Source organism: Panulirus ornatus, chromosome 27 (assembly GCF_036320965.1).
Source record: "Panulirus ornatus isolate Po-2019 chromosome 27, ASM3632096v1, whole genome shotgun sequence".
Lineage (NCBI taxonomy): Eukaryota > Metazoa > Arthropoda > Malacostraca > Decapoda > Palinuridae > Panulirus > Panulirus ornatus.
This window is the reverse complement of record NC_092250.1, coordinates 18056385-18074425: the sequence shown is the minus strand read 5'-3', so window position 1 is coordinate 18074425 and position 18041 is coordinate 18056385. Positions and strand designations below refer to the sequence as shown.

General features: G+C 37.1%; 1 protein-coding gene across 6 annotated transcripts; it reads left to right on the top strand.

Annotated features, from left to right (window-relative positions):
* The first annotated feature begins 1289 nt into the window (after positions 1–1289).
* LOC139757625 (uncharacterized) lies at positions 1290–18023 on the top strand. Of its 6 annotated transcripts, XR_011714688.1 has the most exons (7): positions 1290–1439; positions 2347–2481; positions 5948–9342; positions 12809–12921; positions 13766–13919; positions 14417–14524; positions 16150–16177. XR_011714688.1 is itself a non-coding variant. In XM_071678279.1 (6 exons), exons 2-6 carry the CDS (start codon positions 2355–2357, stop codon positions 16460–16462), a joined length of 4056 nt encoding a protein of 1351 aa, XP_071534380.1. In that variant the 5' UTR covers positions 1290–1439; positions 2347–2354; the 3' UTR covers positions 16463–18023. The 6 variants fall into 6 exon arrangements, 5 of the variants coding, with proteins under 5 accessions (XP_071534380.1, XP_071534382.1, XP_071534381.1 ...); XM_071678279.1 differs by lacking the exon at positions 13766–13919 and having other exon boundaries at positions 16150–18023; XM_071678281.1 differs by lacking the exon at positions 13766–13919 and having other exon boundaries at positions 1302–1433; positions 16150–18023.
* Positions 18024–18041: the final 18 nt, after the last annotated feature.

The following is an 18041-nucleotide window of genomic DNA, read 5'->3' as shown; positions in this document are numbered from 1 at the left end:
AACTACCAACTGTCCACCGGTAATCTCTTAAAAAGGGGGGGGGGTGGCTGGGACCAGGTCACCCTTCATTCTTCTCTTTTCCAAGATGGGTCAATCTAAAGCTTCCATCCTTTCCCTGTAGCTTCTCTTTCTCACTCTGGAACCATCTTTGTTGCCCTACTCTGGACATACTCTAAGAGTTCTATAGGCTTCTCTAGGTACCGTGAACATACCTGAGAGAGAACCATGTTCTAGTTTTCGCCTTACGTAGGATATGAATACCTTGTTAAAAATTACTTTATCCATACTTTATCCATATACCTGAAAGCCATTCTGATATTTGCCAGAATATATTATGCCTCTTTCACTACTCTCCTCATATGAGATTCTGGCGATGAGTTAGGGACGATACAATCCTCCTCGCTTTTCACTTCCCTCATAACCTTTGCATCAACTGCAAACATATTCTGAAAGAATGACAAAGCTGATTCCATACCATTTGATGTGTCTACTAAAATATCTCCACATTCTCTCACTGGTTGTGGTGGTATAGTGTCTTCCACTGAAAACACTTCTGAACTTGTCCTCACATAATCTTACATCATCCTTTGAAATTTTCCCTTCTGAATTCCTTACCCTGATTAACTGTTCCTTCAGTGATAACTGACTCCTTATGAATTTACGGAGAAGTTTTGATTTTTAACCTGCCTTATTCACAATATTCTTTTCAAAACTTTTTTGTTCCCATTTTCATATGCTGCTGTACTTGTTTCGTGCTCTTGAATGCCTTGTAAAACGTTGGCTGGCTGTAATGTCTTTTAAGACTTCTCCACTGCACATCACGAATCTCCATTGCTTTGTAACATCGTATATTAAACCATACCTTTCTCCCCTCCTTACCATTACCTTAGTTTCAGCTTGGAGAACCCATACCTCTACTCCATTGCAAATTTTTAAGATGCTCTCCACTCAAAGCCCTAGTTCCAGTTATCATACTGATACCATAATTCATACAACGTGGAAGGATAAATATGGACAAACCAGAGCTCTTTGGGAAATTATATTAAGACATGGGAGCTGCACGATGCGGTGCGCTCAGAGTATAAGAATTCAGAATCTTAATTGGACTGCTTGATCGAACTTACCTTCATTTTCTGTTAGAAAGTTTCATTATCTCTTACTTTGTCATCTATCTAATGATAGATTACGCCTGTAAAAAATAAAGCGAATGAAATAAACATTACCTAAAGCTATTCTGATGTATATTACGAGGAACAAGTAAATAATGAGGAGTAAACTTTTACGTAAACAAGGTACTTGTGATGACCCCGCGACCAGTGTCAAGATTTAAACCCAAGCGGGAAGGTGACAAGCTGTTACGTGTTCAGCCTCTCATTTCTTTGGAAGTGTAACTCCCTCTGAAAGTTCATATTGAATTCTTAGTGAATATTAAGGTAAAAGTAAGTGTAAATATTCGTTATTTGCGTTAGATACTACTAGAGAGAAACTTTTTAGGGAGTAAGGTGCAATGGCGAGACCTTTTAAATATGTAGGGGATAAATTCCTCCGTAAGTACAAATTTTTTTTCCTCATGAATCATTTGCCGACTTGTCAACTTAGTGGATAACATTAGAAGAGCATTCTTATTAAATATGCACACGTGTTGCAAGAAATACAGGGGAGAACGAATTGCTCCCTTTAACCATTGTCCTCAGGTCTTGGTAGCACCCGTTTATACTGGAATGTTTTGCTATTTACCGATATTTAGAATAGCAAGTGTACAGTATTTGATGATTCCTGATGATTATATAAGTCAGCATGTTAGAAATAATTAGACAAGGAATGACAGGGCTTGGATGATGAGGAGCATTCAGCCATTCGTCAGTTTCCAATTATTAATCCTCAGCTTCTCTGTAACTTGTGTGGAAGACATGCCAAGGACAAGCTTTCCCACCCTTTGTCAGCAATGGTACTGTTTTTGTGGCACCAACTGTGTTCTTTTGATATACAAACTCCCATATCACTTAGATCAATGTCATAGAAATTTTGCTGGGAAGATCTTTACACGTAGGTTTCTACTTCATTGCCAGATGATTTGAAATGATAAAACATGAGGATTGTTCAGATGCTATTGAGTCATCATCACCTTGACTCAAATGAAGAAACTGAATTATCACACAGAATATTAAATGATGTAGGGGTTGAATTGTAAATGAAACGTAGTTCATAGCCTGTCTGAAAATGTCATTGGTAAGGGATGCCATGTTTTAGAAGTACCTGCATTCTGGGATATTGATTTCTGTATTTTCGTTTTATTGCATTAATAACTTTGTTTTTTTTTTAGGAACAAAGTATTTTGATTTCCAGACTATGATATGGGGACACAACAGGGGAGTGTCAACACTACACGTCTTTCTCTGGATATTGCTGACTTGCCTCTTACCCCGTTTGGTATGAGTCCCCATGGATCATCCAGAAGACACCACATATGTCATTCCCAACGTGAGTTAATGAAAAATTATGGAACCTATAGAAACTTCTGACTAGGCCACATTTTGCAGTTAGGGTGGGTAATTTGTCATTTGTCTTGGCACAGTTTTATGGCACAGGACAATGTGATGCCAGCCTATCTGATGAAATATTATTAACAAAACCATTAAGACATTAAGGAAAGTTTTCATGTGTATCATCAAAGCACTCTGTTTAATGTAAGCAGTAAAGGTGGCCAAAATCAAGAATATTCATGAAAAGACACATTAAAACTGTACTGTATATGGTATTTGTCTTCTTTTGTTTTTTGAAAGCAAAGGATAGATCAACTTCCATTTACATGTTTTGTTGAGAGGACTACCTCTACAACTGTTAATCTCAGAGGATGATTCAGGCATTTTAAGTGATGTATTTTGTTTTTGTTTCTTTGGTGATTTGTGTCCTTTAAAACCATCTCACAGATACATCCATATTTGCACCATTTTTTCCAATATTTGTAAACAAATGAAGGTTTATTTCATTAGATTTGAATGCAAGAATAGATGATGTGATGAGCATGTAATTAGGGGCCATTGGATACCCATTATGTATGGAAATGGTGAAAAGCTTATGGAATTTTGTGCTGCAAAATGACTGGTGATTGGGAACACCTGGTTTAAAAGAGGGATATACGTATATGGGATGACGTGGTCAGTGGACTGAACTAGGGCACATGAAGCAGCCAGGGGAAACCAGGGAAAGGTCTGTAGGCCCAGGTTGTGGATAGGGGCCGTGGTTTTGGTGCATTACACATGAGAATGAATGTGAGTGATTGAGGCCTTTTCTCCACCTGTTCCTGGTGCTACCTTGTTGATGCGAGAAACAGCAATCAAGTATGAAAGAAAAGGAAAGACATAAGTATAAATGGATGAGTAGAGTCATTGGTAAGTGGACATTACTGGATTATATCCCAATTGATAGGCAAGCTAAAGAGAGACTTGCATGTAAATGTGCAGAGAAGGGCAGTTGGTTGGATGTCTTATCACTTCTTGGTGGTGGTTAGTGTGAAGGTTTGCAGAGGCTTGAGGAAAATAGGAAATGATATGAATGGGATGAGGATGGTGAAACTGAGTGAGTTTGGAAAGGAGGCTTCTGTAAGAGATACCAGACGTAAGTGAGGAATAGCAGGTGCGAGTTAACAAAAATTGGGGAGTGGATGAAGAATGGGAGGTATTTAGGGAAGCAGGGCTTATTTTTGCAAGTGAAGTGTTGGGATGAGGACGTTAAGTTGTAAGTGAAAAAAAAAAAAGAAAAATGTATAGATGTTACAAGCAGGGAAGTAATGCTAATGACACGGTGATATACAAGAGAAAGTAGCAGGATGTCAAGAGGAAGGTACAGGGGCTCAAAAAATAGGGTGAATGAGTCATGTTGAGGGAATATAGGCAAATGTCATAGACAATAAAAAAATGTTTTTGAATGAGGTGAATAATGGAAGCAGAACAAGCAGACTGGCAGCATCAGTTAGGGAAGCAGATGGGAAGTGGTCACAGGCAAAGGAGAGGTGATGAATAGTCTGAAGGCTAGGTGACTGTGTTATAAGTTTGGATGGCAAATGTTGCATGTTTGGGTTGTGCAGCCATGCAAATCAGAAGATTTATGGTAGGTGGTTAGATGAAAAAAGAAGAGGTTGTGAACATCTTATATAAGATGAAATGTGGCAAAATGGCTGGAGGGGTTGGGATTGCAGTTGAATATCTCACAAAAGGGATAAGGTTGTTATTGATCAGTTAGGATTCTTATTTTTGTATGGCTCAATGTTAGATACCTGAGTATTCAAGTATTTGTATTGTCATTATATAAATGTAAGGGAGACAAAAATAAATGTTTTAATTACAGAGGTGTAAGATTGTTAAGTATTCCTTATAAACTGTATCAAAAAGTGGTGACTGAAAGGGTGGTGGCATGCACAAAGCATCAGACTGGTGAGGACTCTTGTGTCTTCATCAGAGGATGAGTGAACAAGATTTTGCTTTGAAGAATTTGTAACAGAGATGCTTAAAGAAAGAGAGGGATTTGTATAAGGCATTTATATATATGCAAGTTGTTACAAATATACTGTACGGTGTTGGAAGGAAGTTACTACCATTGAGGAGTTTCTATCAAGAAAGGAAGGCTTGTGTGCAAGGAGGAAGAGAGGAAGGTAAGTGATTCTGGGTGAAGGTGGATCTGCAGCAGGGTTTTGTGATGTCACCAGAGATGTTTAACCTGTTTATGATTAGTGTTGTGCTGGAAGTGAATATGAAGGGTCTTGGATAGAGAGGCAGGTCTGCAGTTTGTTGGGGGTAAGGTGGGGCCTGTTGCTGTTTACTGATAACATCACACTGATAGCAGAATCTAGTGAGAAACTACAGAAGCTGGTTTCTGACTGGGAAAGTGTGTGAAAGGGGGAAGTTGAGAGTTAATGTGAATAAAAGTAAGGTTATTAAGTTTAGCAGGGGATAGAGACAAGTTGGTTGAAGTATGAATATGAATGAAGAGAATTTAGAGGAAATGGAATGCTTTAGTTATCTGGGAGTGGATATGGTAGTGGATGGAGCTAATGTTCTGGGCACATTAAAGAGTGTTTAATAAGAGAGGTCACTGTCTGTGAGGGCTAAGATGAGTTTGTTTACGGTGTAGTAGTCCCAGCAGTGTTGTGTTGGATATAAAGCATAGGCCCTAGACAAAAAAGTAAGGAAGAAGGCAGATGTGTTAGAAACAAAAAGTTTGAGGACAATATGTGGTGTGAGGAAGGTTGATTAAGTAAGAAATGATAGGGTAAGAAAGAGATTAGGAAGTAAGAAGAGTATTTATGAGAGAACTAAAGAGGATGTGCCAAAACAATTTGGTTATAAGAAGATGAGTGAGGAGAAGCTGACCAAGAGGATACACATTTTGTTTGTGGACAGAGCAGTGAGAATAGGTAGACTGAGCAGTAGGTGGAGGGATGGGGTGAAAGACGCTTTAAGAAATTGGGGCCTAAACCTGCAGGAGGGTGTGAGGCATGTATAGGATAGAGTGAATTGGAGTGATGTGGTATGCAGGGGATGATATGCTGTCAGTGAGTTGAACCTGGGCATCAGAAAGTCAGAGGAAAACACACAAAAGGACTGAGGGCTTGTATGTAGAAAGAAGGCCTGGGGTACAGTGTATTTTACACAAGAGCTAGAGGGTGGATGTGAACAAAGGAGGCCATTCTTCATTTGTTCCTAGCACTGCCTCACTACTTGAGAAACAGCAATCAAGTACGATGTATATGTATATGTTTCTGTGCTTTGCACATAAAAACTAGAGAATGGATGTGAGTGAATGTGGGTATTTTTTCATACTTATATGGAAACAAAAATGTTTTGGGAAATTTCTTTATGCATGTATGTACTGAAAATGTGTGAAGTGACATTTCTGACAGTAGCTGGAGTTCAACTTCTCATGTAAATATATATTCATTTCATTGCAGGTACAAATAAACTCTCTCTCAAAACTCTCAAGCCCCTCCAAGAAGAAAAGCAGGTTTCAGATTTTCAAAGGGAGGATGGTGAAATTTTGGATGCTTCAAATTATAGTAGAATTCTCAGTCAGCGTTCCAAGAATGGCCTATTAGGTTTCAAAACTATATATGAACACTGTTCAAGTGATCTTACAGATGTTGTTGATGTACATGAATCTCAACATTTAGAGGGTTCAAAGGCTACTGTAGAATCTGTAGTGATATGTGATAATACAGTTTCAGACAGAGTACATAATCAAAGAAATTCCACAGAAGAATCTAGTAGAAGAGGAAGCATTTTTACAGACATTGAAGATGGTAGTTTTATTGAATTTTTTCATGGTAAAGAAAAGGGACAACCAGTTCCAAAATTGAAAAAAAAACAAGATGTTTGTACTCCTCAGTTATATTACACTTGTGAGAGTCAAAATGAAACTCATCATTCAACTTCAACTAAAAAAGATAGTGCTTTGGTTGGATTTCGAAAATATGTGGAAACTGTCAGAAGGCAGAAAGGTCTCCAAAATATTATAAAGGGGAGTAAAATGGAAATGCTCAAAATGCCAAAAATAGCCAAAAATTTCGATTTTGATGAAACCATTATCACTTGCAGTGCTGATATGCAAAAATATCAAGCAAAAGCTCATGAGAAAATAGTCATCAATAGTACAATGATAGAACATGTTCCTTGTCAGGTTCATGTTCCTTTTCCTCAAGTTTTTTCAGATATTTCAACACTGACAGAACAGAACGAAGTTTCAAGTTCAGAATTTATAAACCCGACACCAGTCATGTCTCCAGATTACTTGCATAGGAAAAGTTGCAAGAAAGTTCATCAGCTAATTGTAATTTCAGAAAGTTCTGATGACGAGAGTTCTCAAGTTGTCAGAGCTTTGAATGAAAATAAAGATGATGCTGGTGTTATCAGACTGGGGAATCAGGAGGGGGACAATAGCAACTACAGAAAAGAAAGAGTAGGTGAAAATCATGCCACATCTCAACCACAAGCTGGAGTTGGGTCACAAGAACTGCTTACTTCGGTGACAAGTGAGGATGTAAGTATAGTAAGCAGCTTTGCTCCAACCAGACATCAACTTCTGAAACCAGAAGGAAGCACTGAAGCAAATCCAGTTGGCTTAGTTTCTTCAGATTCAGAAAAAAAAGTTGTTCATTCAGCAGTCAAGGAATGTACTGAAGAAGCAAGGCTGGTTTATGACCTTGATTGTAATGCTAATAATGATCTTGACTATGATGCTGATTGTGAAGAATATAAGGCAGTCACTGCAGGAACACCAGAGAAGCCCAGAGTTGTAATGCCAGAAAATGCAAAAAGTCCTACAGTAGCAAAATGGATCATTTCAAGTCCTTTTAAAGATAGCTCTTTTGGTTCCAGCTTTCTTCAGAGAAATGACAGCTCTGGCATCAGTGAATCTCCAAGTCAACCAAAGGCTCCAGGTTACAGCAAACATAATGGGCCATCCAAGATCTCTGACCATAGATTATGGAGAGATATTAAAAAATCAAAGAAAATGTCTTATTCTGTTAGTAAAGCCAAAAATTCTCCAAGAAGTCTGCACAGTAGCTCCAGTAGTTCTTCTGACAGCAGTTACTCAGAAAGTTATTTGAAAATAAAGAAATACAATTCATGTAGGGTTGTTGAATCAAGTTCTGAAGAATCAGATGATGTCAGTGGCAGAATTTTTAAATCACATTTAAAGCAAGACTCTGATTCGAAAAGATCATTAAACTCAACCAAACGTTATTGCACCAATGATTTAAGCGAAAAATCCTATGAAATGTCTTTCGACCTCCAAAGGTCTGAGGACATGAAAAGAACAAGAAACTCACTTAAATCTGATAATGCTGACAAATCAAGTGACAGATCTCAAGAAGAATCACTCCATCTTAGACTGTCTGATGAATTAGGCAAATCCAAGACATCAGAGAAAACAATTTTTACTATTGGCAGAGATGCCACATCACCCAGCACACTGAGGAAAAGCCTTGCTAGTGATTCTGATTGTGACACCTTACGAAATCCAAGGCTTAATAGAATTATATCTGATTCTGGATCTCATGATTGCAATGATGATGATGATAAAGATAAGATCATGAGTTCATCATCTTCCATGGATGCTTCTTTGCCAGAAAATGAAGCGCATGCAAATGAGCATGCTCGTACATTAGGTAAGCAGACAACCTCTTCTGCTCTTCTCAGACATACAGAAAATTTACATGCCAGTGATGGTGCAAGTAAAGATGTCTTAGATTTAAGACAAATTCAAGAGGAATTGGACAAGGTATACAGTTCTGAGTGGAGAAAAAATGAGAGTTCTGTCCTAAAAAATGTCACTAGTGAAAATAGGGGTTCAGTAATGGGAAAGCAAAGTGTTGAGGATACAGTAAACTACAAAATTCATAATACAGGACAACCAATCGGAAGGGTAAAGGAAAAGACTCAAAGAAGACTGTGTTTTGAAAGTGATGAGGAGGAGGAGAAAGAGGAAGACAGTCTTCATCCACAGGTAAGGGAGACTACATCTGAAGAAGATGATAATGATGATTTACCTAATATGCACATGAGAAAGGGTAATGCTCAAATTGATGAATCATACTGTCCTCCAAGTGAAACTGGAGATGATTCTGATGATGATAGTTTTGAGGTTTATATCAAGAAGGTAAAACGGCAAATTAAGCAAAATGAAAAACAACAGAATAATTCAGTCAGGAAGCTTCTTCCATCTCAGACTCCTCAGCTAATCATGCCAGGGTACAAGCTGGATTCCAGAGCATGTGGTAGTACTTCAGATCTTAGACGAAAAAAGACTTTTAAAGATCCAAAAAACAATATTAAAAGTAGTACAGGCTCTTCATCATGGCGTGATTCTCCAGTTATTACCATTTCTTCTGATTCAGAATCTGAAGAGGTATTTCCCTCTGTTGCAGTTAAAAAGAAGTTACATGAACCTGCTCAGTCTTTTGTTACCCCGAGAGTAAAGGGCCATAATAAAACTATCCCTAAGACTGAGGGGTATTGTAGACAAGTTTCAAGAAAGTTTGACTTAAGTCCAGGAATCAGTGTTACACAAAGTTTATCATTCCTGGCATCTCTGTCTACAAATGTTCATGTCGGTCGATGTCACCCAGAGGCCTTTTCTTATGTAAAGAACTTTAAAAGACTAAAGGAGCAACTTTCAGAGAAGTTATACAAATACTACAATACTCATGTCTTTGAAAATAAACTTCCTCCGCAGATGAGTATTAAATGGAATGCAAGAATGACAAAAACAGCAGGCTTTTGTTACTATCAGGTAGATCGATCAAAACCAAATGGAAGAGGAGCACGGATTGAACTTTCTACTAAGGTAAGCAAATTTAACAAAAGTTGCTTTTTAGTTTGAGTTGTACTACCTACAGTAATTTTATGACTGAAAGACATTTTATATACTGGCATAAGGATCATACGTTAGTGTTGTATGAGAGAACAGTTGAATGGCTATATAAACTTGCTGTTGGTGAAGTTTGGAAAGGTCTCAACAGATGATTAAGAATGTGCATGGTACAAAATAGAAAAAAGTAAATGAGGTGGTGAGGTATAGACCATAATAAGTCATCATAAGGTGGTGAAGTATAGACAATGATAGGTGTCCTCAGCGCTTAAAGAAGATGCTCTTGAAGTCAAATGTTTTCTTAGCATTAGGTGGGATAGTTAATAAGAATCAGGTTTGGGTGGGAAAATAATGAAATAAGCATTGATTGGTCCTTAGAAATATATATATCTTCCTTTTAGATAACCTTCCATTCCTAGACCATGCCATCTTATGTTTTACCAAAGGCAATGACCAAGCTAGCAAAATGCATTTACCACAAGGACATAGGAAGTAGTATATCCCAATCTTCTAAAAGGTGCAGACCTCATTAAAAAAGAAACATGCTCAGACAGACCAACTCACCATAAATAGATATCATGGAACAAATTCAAACTCTTAACAACACCACCAACCTAATCATTGCCTGCTGGGCAAGCTGTTCATATCCTACATAAGGTCCTTCATAAGGCCAAAACTAGGATATGCTTCTCAGGTTTTGTCACCACACTTAAAGAAGCACAAAGACTTAATAGAGAAGGTCCAGGGGATGGGAAAAAAAGTTTCACCAGAATAAAAAGAGCTAAGTTACAGGGAAAGGCTGGAGGCTTTAAATTTACCCAGCTTGGAGGAAAGAAGAGGGGTGACCTATTCACAACTTTTAAGTATTTGAAAGAGATTGACAACGTAGACAGTGGATGTAGGGATAGAGCAACCAGAAGATGCAACATGAAATTAAGTAAGAGACTTGTTAAAAAGGATGTAAAGAAGTAATTTTATGATATAAGAGTGATGGATGAATGGAACAGAATGACTGAAGACATGATTAATACAGACAGCTTACATAAATTCAAAAGGTTATATGATAATTGAGAATGTTCAAGAGATGGGACTCCAAGTGTACACCTCCTTCTCCATGCAGTACAAATCGATAATTACTAAAACATATACAGCAAAATGGCACGCCTTCCACAATATGGTAGAAAATCACCCAAGTCTGGCAAATTATTATAAAAGCTGCACCTCCTACACCACCCTACATGAAGTGCTTCTAATCCACTCTAACATCTCTTATCCAAAGAGTTCACAAAACTACTTGTGAAACAGTGCTCAAAAATTATCCACAAAACAATCACACCCCTTGCATCATCCCATAATCTTGGTTGACCATTCATGCTGAACTTCATCCATACACAACACTCACTCCCAATACCACAAACATTAACAAAGGCCATATACAGATTTAATGCCTTCAGGGCACTCAGGATACTTATTGCACCAGTTTTGAAAAGGAAAAAGAATCCTTTAGTATCCTTTACAAACAATTAATCCACTTAAACTAAGTTTCATCAACATGTCATTCACTTTGTCAAAAGCAGTTTAATTTAATCTGCAAGCTACAAAACAAAGTACTTAGAATAATCACCATCAGCCTAAAAACCACAGAAGTCCAACACCTTTACAACTAAACATTAGTACTTATAATACAATTTTGATTCATTATGGTTGATTCAGTTCTTTGTAATAGCACCAGGCCCCTCCTACCCAAAACACTGCATAAGCAGCCACCTTATGGAAATGAAAATCTTACCCTTACTTCACACATCAACAATCTATAATTGCAGATCCCCTCCCTTCCCAACAAACACAATATTGACAAAATATATACTCATCATAATAATAAGCATTAAACAACTGTCTTCCCAAACCAGTCTTAAAATTCACTTCAGATGTATACACATATGAAACTCCACTGACCAGGCATGTCTAAGTTATAATTTTTTTCTTTTGTATGTGTGTTTTACATACCACCTCTCTCCAATTTGATGAACACCAATTCACCATACAGTATGACAGGACACCTCATATCCAAGATACAAATTCTTTGGTAGAGACACTAAATATTTACCCTTAAGTCATCTTTCTTTTGCCCTACACAGACATACACACCATATCATCAACTTTTTGACCTTTTATTACACCCAGTGGACATGATTGGTTACCTACACACTGAGGGAACTCTGTGGGATGGGAAAGTGAAGTATTTTTTCATGCTTGTTTGCTGTTTCCTACACCATCAAGGTAGTATCAGGAAGACATGACTGAAACTAAAAGGGAGAATTCTTGCTTAGCTCCTTCCCTTATCCCTTTGCACATAAAGTACTGTAATGAAATATGGTGGGTTACAGCCTCCTGAATTCTCATGCCTTCTGTGACAAGGAGATAGGTGGGTAGAATTCTTTTATCGTCAAGACCCTATGGTTATATTAACCGAGTTGCCTGGCATGAGGGAAATTTCTTAATCATTCTATAGTTTTTATCATTTTATGTGCCTTTTTACCTTCATGAGGCAAACCTCAAGTCTATTATCAGTAGAATTATATTTCACACAGAGGACAGTATCACTTGAACTTGACAGTATCACGTGACCTTGAGCTGTTCACTTTCTCATAGGTATTTTAGGTGCATCATCCTCGGTTTTATCCTTATCATCATCTTCAGACATAGTCTCACTCATCTCAAAGAGAAACTTTCTTTCTTATTCTCCATTTCATCATCAATTTCAAAGCGTTCTTCCTTGAGTCTTCTCTTCAACCCTTCTGATTAGTTTTTCCTCTGTTCCTGATTTTGCTGCTTCCTTTAACATTTTTCTATTGCTGAACTTAATTTTGCTGGTGACATTCTTTAGGGCAGCAATCTTACTTTTTCTCAGTTCAGAGGTACATAATATTTAATTCCTCTTGAATTTATCTTAAATTTAAGGCATCTTTACTTATATCATTACTGGAATGTTCCTTTTCTTTGGGCTTACGATAAGAGGAAGTTGTCCGCTGATCAAATACGAACTTGATCATCTTAGTGTATTTCAGTCTATGGCAGTGACATATCTGAGGGAAATATTGAGCTTGTGATCTTATCAATCATTCATCCTGTTAGGCATTATTGGTCTCATATGAGGCTAGTTGCCACATCCATAACAAGCATGTAGGACGTATGGTTATGAAATAAGTGTGTCACAATACTCACATCCATAGAACATACTATACTAACACTTCCACTAGTGACACTCAAACCACTGCTTCCACCACCTCTCATCAACATATGGGCTTTAAACAGTGTTCTGATGTATTCACAGCTGTCTTTCTTTGAAATGTGCAAAAATTTCTTCAGGTATGTGAAAAACTGCTGTGACTGCCCTAAAATTTTAGGCTTAAATGGATATTGTTATGGTTTTGCTCGACAGGTAATTGATACTCCTGAAAGAATGCGAGACACCCTCATACATGAGCTGTGTCATGCTGCTGCTTGGATCATCTCTGGGTATAAGGCTGGCCATGGACCACTCTGGAAAGCATGGTAGGTAACAGTTATTTTTTTGTGCAGTACCACTACCAATCACCTTACCTCACATATTTCCAACAAATCTTAGTTCCCCTCTCTTAGTAAGTCTTGCATTTATGTTGTTAGCTATCTTCATATAACCTTCTCATATTCCACTACCCTTTCTCAGTAAGTCTTGCATTAATGTTGTTAGCTATCTTCATATAACCTCATATTTCACTACCCTTTCTCAGTAAGTCTTGCATTTATGTTGTTAGCTATCTTCATATAACCTCATATTCCACTACCCTTTCTCAGTAAGTCTTGCATTTACATTGTTAGCTATCTTCATATAACCCTCTCATATTCCACTACCCTTTCTCAGTAAGTCTTGCATTTATGTTGTTAGCTATCTTCTTATAATCTCATATTCCACTACCCTTTCCAGGCATGCAAAATATGCCATAGGCAACTGTGCCATTACATGGCCAACTTCTGAGATCATATACACTTTCAGAAAGGAACGCAGTTGGGGGATATTACTTTAAGGAATATGAGGTGTGATAAAAAATTTAAGATTGTTTATTACAGTTGGCACTGTGGAGCTAGTGTACTGCATTGATGTGTAAGTGAAGAAGATAAATCAGGCCTTTTATAAAGAGGTTCTGATTCAGCTGAGGGATAAGTTAGGAGAAACTGCCACTGCCTGTTTGAAAATGGTCAATGGTTTTTGCACCTTGACAACTCTCCGTCACACACTGCTGTCTCCATTCAAGAATTTTTGACTAGAAAAACTTTCCTGTTGTACCACATCCTCTGTATTCAATACCTGACCTCACCCTATGTGATTTTTTTTTTGTTTCCAAAAATCAAAATGAAGCTGAATGGTAGAAGATTTGATGATAATCTAACCATCCATAATACTGTGAGAGTGGAACTTCAGCAGTTCACAATTGAAGACTTCCAGCACTGCTTCCAAAAGTGACAGAAACATTGGGATGCTTGCATATTATGAGAGGCAGATTACTTTGAAGGTAAATGCTTGTAAAAATGTCATATGTAAAAGTGTTGTATCCTAAGAAATACAGACTACATTGTAGAACTTTTTGATCACACCTCATGTACAGAATCTGATCTTTATGCTGTAGTCTGATCGAAAAAGCCTTGGATGTACATAGAAAGTCATAGTATTATAAGACATACAGGTGATGCATTGTGTAGGACTTAATAGGTAGTGCAGAGGGAATTGTAAGGAAGGTATACTTTTAAGGAAAATTTGACAGTTTAGAATGTATATATATCATGTTTTTGGTCTGATGAGTTTTATTGTTTTACTGAATTGATACTATGCCAGCATAAATTGATTTGGGTCTACACAGCTATGTCTTTATGCCCAAGATAGTATTTGGGTAGAATTAGTTTTTATTGTTATAACACTGAGATAACATGTATGAACCTTTAGGTCTAAATAGTTGTATTCTTTTACCACTGAGATAGTGAGTCTAATGAGTTTCATTGTTTTACCACTCAGGGCAGCAAAAGCCATACATACTTTTCCAGAACTTCCACCCATTAGTAGATGCCACTCATATGAGATCAGCTGCAAGTATACATACAGGTGTACCCATTGCTCATACAGGTAAGAATAGTTCCAGGGATATATAGTTTCTGGATATGTCGTCTTAGGTCAGTAATAATTCACCTTAAGAAGAAAAGCAGAAAACCTTCAGTTAGGTAGATTTCAGAGACTGCATAGCTCAAAAAATGATAAGGTCTGAAACTGAAATGTCAAATTTCTTCCTATGTGAATGAAACTTCCTTACCAATTTGACTGAGGTGAGTCCAAGAAAAAGGTATTTAATTTCCTTGCTCCTGCATAACTCAGTAAGTAGCATTGTTAATAGGGTAAACAGCTCTGGCTGCACGATATTCCTCAAAAACATTTATAGTTCCTTAAAGGGTTACTCATCTGTCAAGTCTAAAGTTTCGGAAGATTAAGTGTTTTTCAGCACAGTTCATTTGCATCACAACCTATTTATTTCTTGGTCTCTATGGACAGTTTTAGAAGAGCCTTAATTTTGTGTTCCACTTCATTACAGTCAGGGCCAAGTTTTCAAAGCTGTATCTTACTATAAACTGGACAGATGCCATTTACTTTCCACTCATCCATCTAAAGGCATATCATTTTATGATTCTTATTCAGCTGCTGACAAATTCTTTTAAGTCAGACTTAATCATGTAGAAAATTGAATTGAGGTCATCTCCTTTGATTTAGGGTAAGGAATAAAAGTTTTCTTGGCTCATGGCTGTTGGCTTTTGTACATGTGGTTGAGCTTTATGCATAAAATTTAATTAATAGTAATTTGAATCAAAGTAGTACTAGATGGAAATGAAGATTGTTTAACTGGTCATTTGGGTTTGTAAACATTCTAATTGAGACTCATTGAAGTTAATAGTAGCCTTCCCCCATCACCTCTGACTCTTACCCCTTTGCTCTTTTTTTTTTTAACATTGCACCTTCACAGCTCATGAATTAGTTTTGATTTAATTCTTTTTCTATGTATCAGCATGACAGAACTGTGGATAAACTTTGCTGTTGCATCTTGTCAGTTTTGGTAGCTTTAAAAGAAAAAAATTACCAGACTACAGACTATCACAACACTGATTGCTCTTTCCTGAGCTGAATGGCTGTCAAGACTTCACAGTGGCCAGAGTGACTGAGACTGAGCATTGAAATCTTCAGATACTTTTGAAACTCGCATTTTACTTGTTTCCCTCAATATTGATTTTTACTACCAGGTTTATTCAGAGAGCACAAAACTAAGTGAAATGACTATTAGAGTGAAAGTGTTTACAGTGTCTCCAAGATTTCAGTACTGTATGTCTAAGAATTGAAGAATATGTCATCTTTTTTTCTGTGTGCTGCTGTATGAGACAATTGAAGTATAAAAATGGATGATCCTGTTGTATGTGATAAGTATCTTAGTAGTACACTAAGGGATAGTGTGATACGTAAGGATGATGACTTTAGATACTTTTCTTTCACAAATCTAGGAGAATGCTAGCATCTAGATTATTAATGGAGCCTTTTCAAGGTTGTACTCATTACTATGCAATTGTCTTAGTTTATATAGGAATGATACATTTCATGCTTTGATACAATAAGAGAATGGGAATTTTTACTTGAAACAAACACTCTATGTTGCAATGATTTTGCTGGTGGTAGTGTACTTAAACTAATTGTTATTTTTGTATTTTCCTCAGCATTGGGCGTCACTCTAAAAGCCTGGACACAGAGAGAAAAGTTTGTGGCTATTGCCATGGGAAGTTTGAGCTGGTTCTTAATCCAAAACAAGGAGGAAGAAGAGAAATAGGGAATGGCAGAGGTTCTGAAAAAAGTAGTCTGAATACTCTTACTCAGGTTCCTCCGAAGACTCCAAGGACACCAGGAGTATTTGCTATGTTTGTAAAAGAGAACTATGGGTCAGTGAAGAAGTCTGGCCAAAATCTTAAACATGCAGATGTTATGAAAATTTTGAGTGCAGAATTTGGTAAAATGAAGGCCAGCAGCAATTAAAAGACAAAACGATTGAATAATCAAAATGAACTTGGATGCATTTGAAATGTTTTAGTGTTTTTTTTTCTTTTAGATAAGGAAGGTTGGTATGAAAAAAATATTCTAGAATTAAAGTGCACACTTCTAGAGTCTTGTTTCCTTAAGTTTAGTGTACAGTACCTTTACACATGGTAGTTTCACTTACATAGAATTCAAAACTTTGAATGGATTGTGGGCAGCATGATTTCCATTTTCCCCACATTGCATTCTTCTTTATCATTAACATAGTAAAATCCCTTAAGTTACAATCCTCTGCATTACCTTAGCATAGGGATTATACAATAGTTACAGCAGAAAATGGCTAACGTGTGTGTGTTTGGTGTTTCCCACATGAAGGAGGTAGTGTCCTGAATAGATGACTGAGACTTAGAGGATAAAAGATACTCATTTGGCTTTTTCCTCTGTTCTTACTTTTGGAAAGTATTAGGGGAAGGGAACATTTCCAGTCCCCTACTCTTGACCCTTTTAGTAACCTTCTACAACATGCAGGCAATACATGAGTAGTATTATTTTTTCCCTAATTCTAAGGATAAGTATGCTTTGTCTTCTATCTTTCTGATGGTCAAATTAGCCAATTCATGGTAATTCAGCAATGAAGGATAATGTTTGAAATCTACATACTACTTTATCCATCATATGTATTAATAATGTTTTACATCCCTTATGGTAAATTAGCCTTCATGTGCAAGAATGAGGTTTGATATTATATCTGTATTTTTCTATTTTGTCTTTTTTTTCTATTCTAGCCATCACATGTAGGGTTAATGCTTGACAATCTGCATTCTCATTTTAGCCATTGCATGTATCAGCAGTGTATGACATTCAGCCTAATGAGCTGCTTTACATTCCTGTTATGTAAGACTGTGAAAAAACTTTTATTCATGAAAGTTCTGCAAGTTTTAATTGCTGTACCTGATAACTGTAAAAACAATATTCAGTACTTATTAACCTTTTGACCATGTACAGAGAGAGACCTCTTTTAACTCTCCAGTATGACAGAATTTTCTTTAACTGACATGAAAAATGAGCAAGGAAAGACTGACAAAGAGGATTTATGTGTCAGAGGTGGAGGGAACAAGAAGTGGGAGACCCAACTGGAGGTGGAAGGATGAGGTGAAAAAGATTTTGAGCGATCAGGTCCTGAACATACAGGAGGGTGATGGGCATGCAAGGAATAGAGTGAATTGGAAGGTTGTGGTATACTGGGGTCGATGTGCTGTCAATGGACTGAACCAGTGCATGTGAAGCATCTGGGATAGACTACTGGAAAGAGATTCTTCCTATTTAGATACCAGTATGTTAAACTCTCCTACTATGATAGAATCTTGTTCATTGCAAATTTCTGTTAATGATCACAGAATCTTTCATTTACCTCTGGTATGTGTGTGTTCTGGGGGACTATAAGCTAATCGTATTGTTTTCTTAGATAGTTTATCTTTAATTTCTCTAAAAAAGGTGACATTCTTACTGGCCACAAAAGTTTTACAAAGGTATTTAAATTATCTTTAAATAAGACACCACCCCCTACTTTGTTTCACTT

Excerpts from the sequence above, each read along its gene's own strand:
- LOC139757625 (XM_071678279.1), top strand. The coding sequence starts at position 2,355 with ATGGGGACACAACAGGGGAGTGTCAACACTACACGTCTTTCTCTGGAT. Across the intron at positions 2,482-5,947 it reads CCACATATGTCATTCCCAAC|GTACAAATAAACTCTCTCTC; the intron begins GTGAGTTAATGA and ends ATTTCATTGCAG. Across the intron at positions 9,343-12,808 it reads GGATTGAACTTTCTACTAAG|GTAATTGATACTCCTGAAAG; the intron begins GTAAGCAAATTT and ends TTTGCTCGACAG.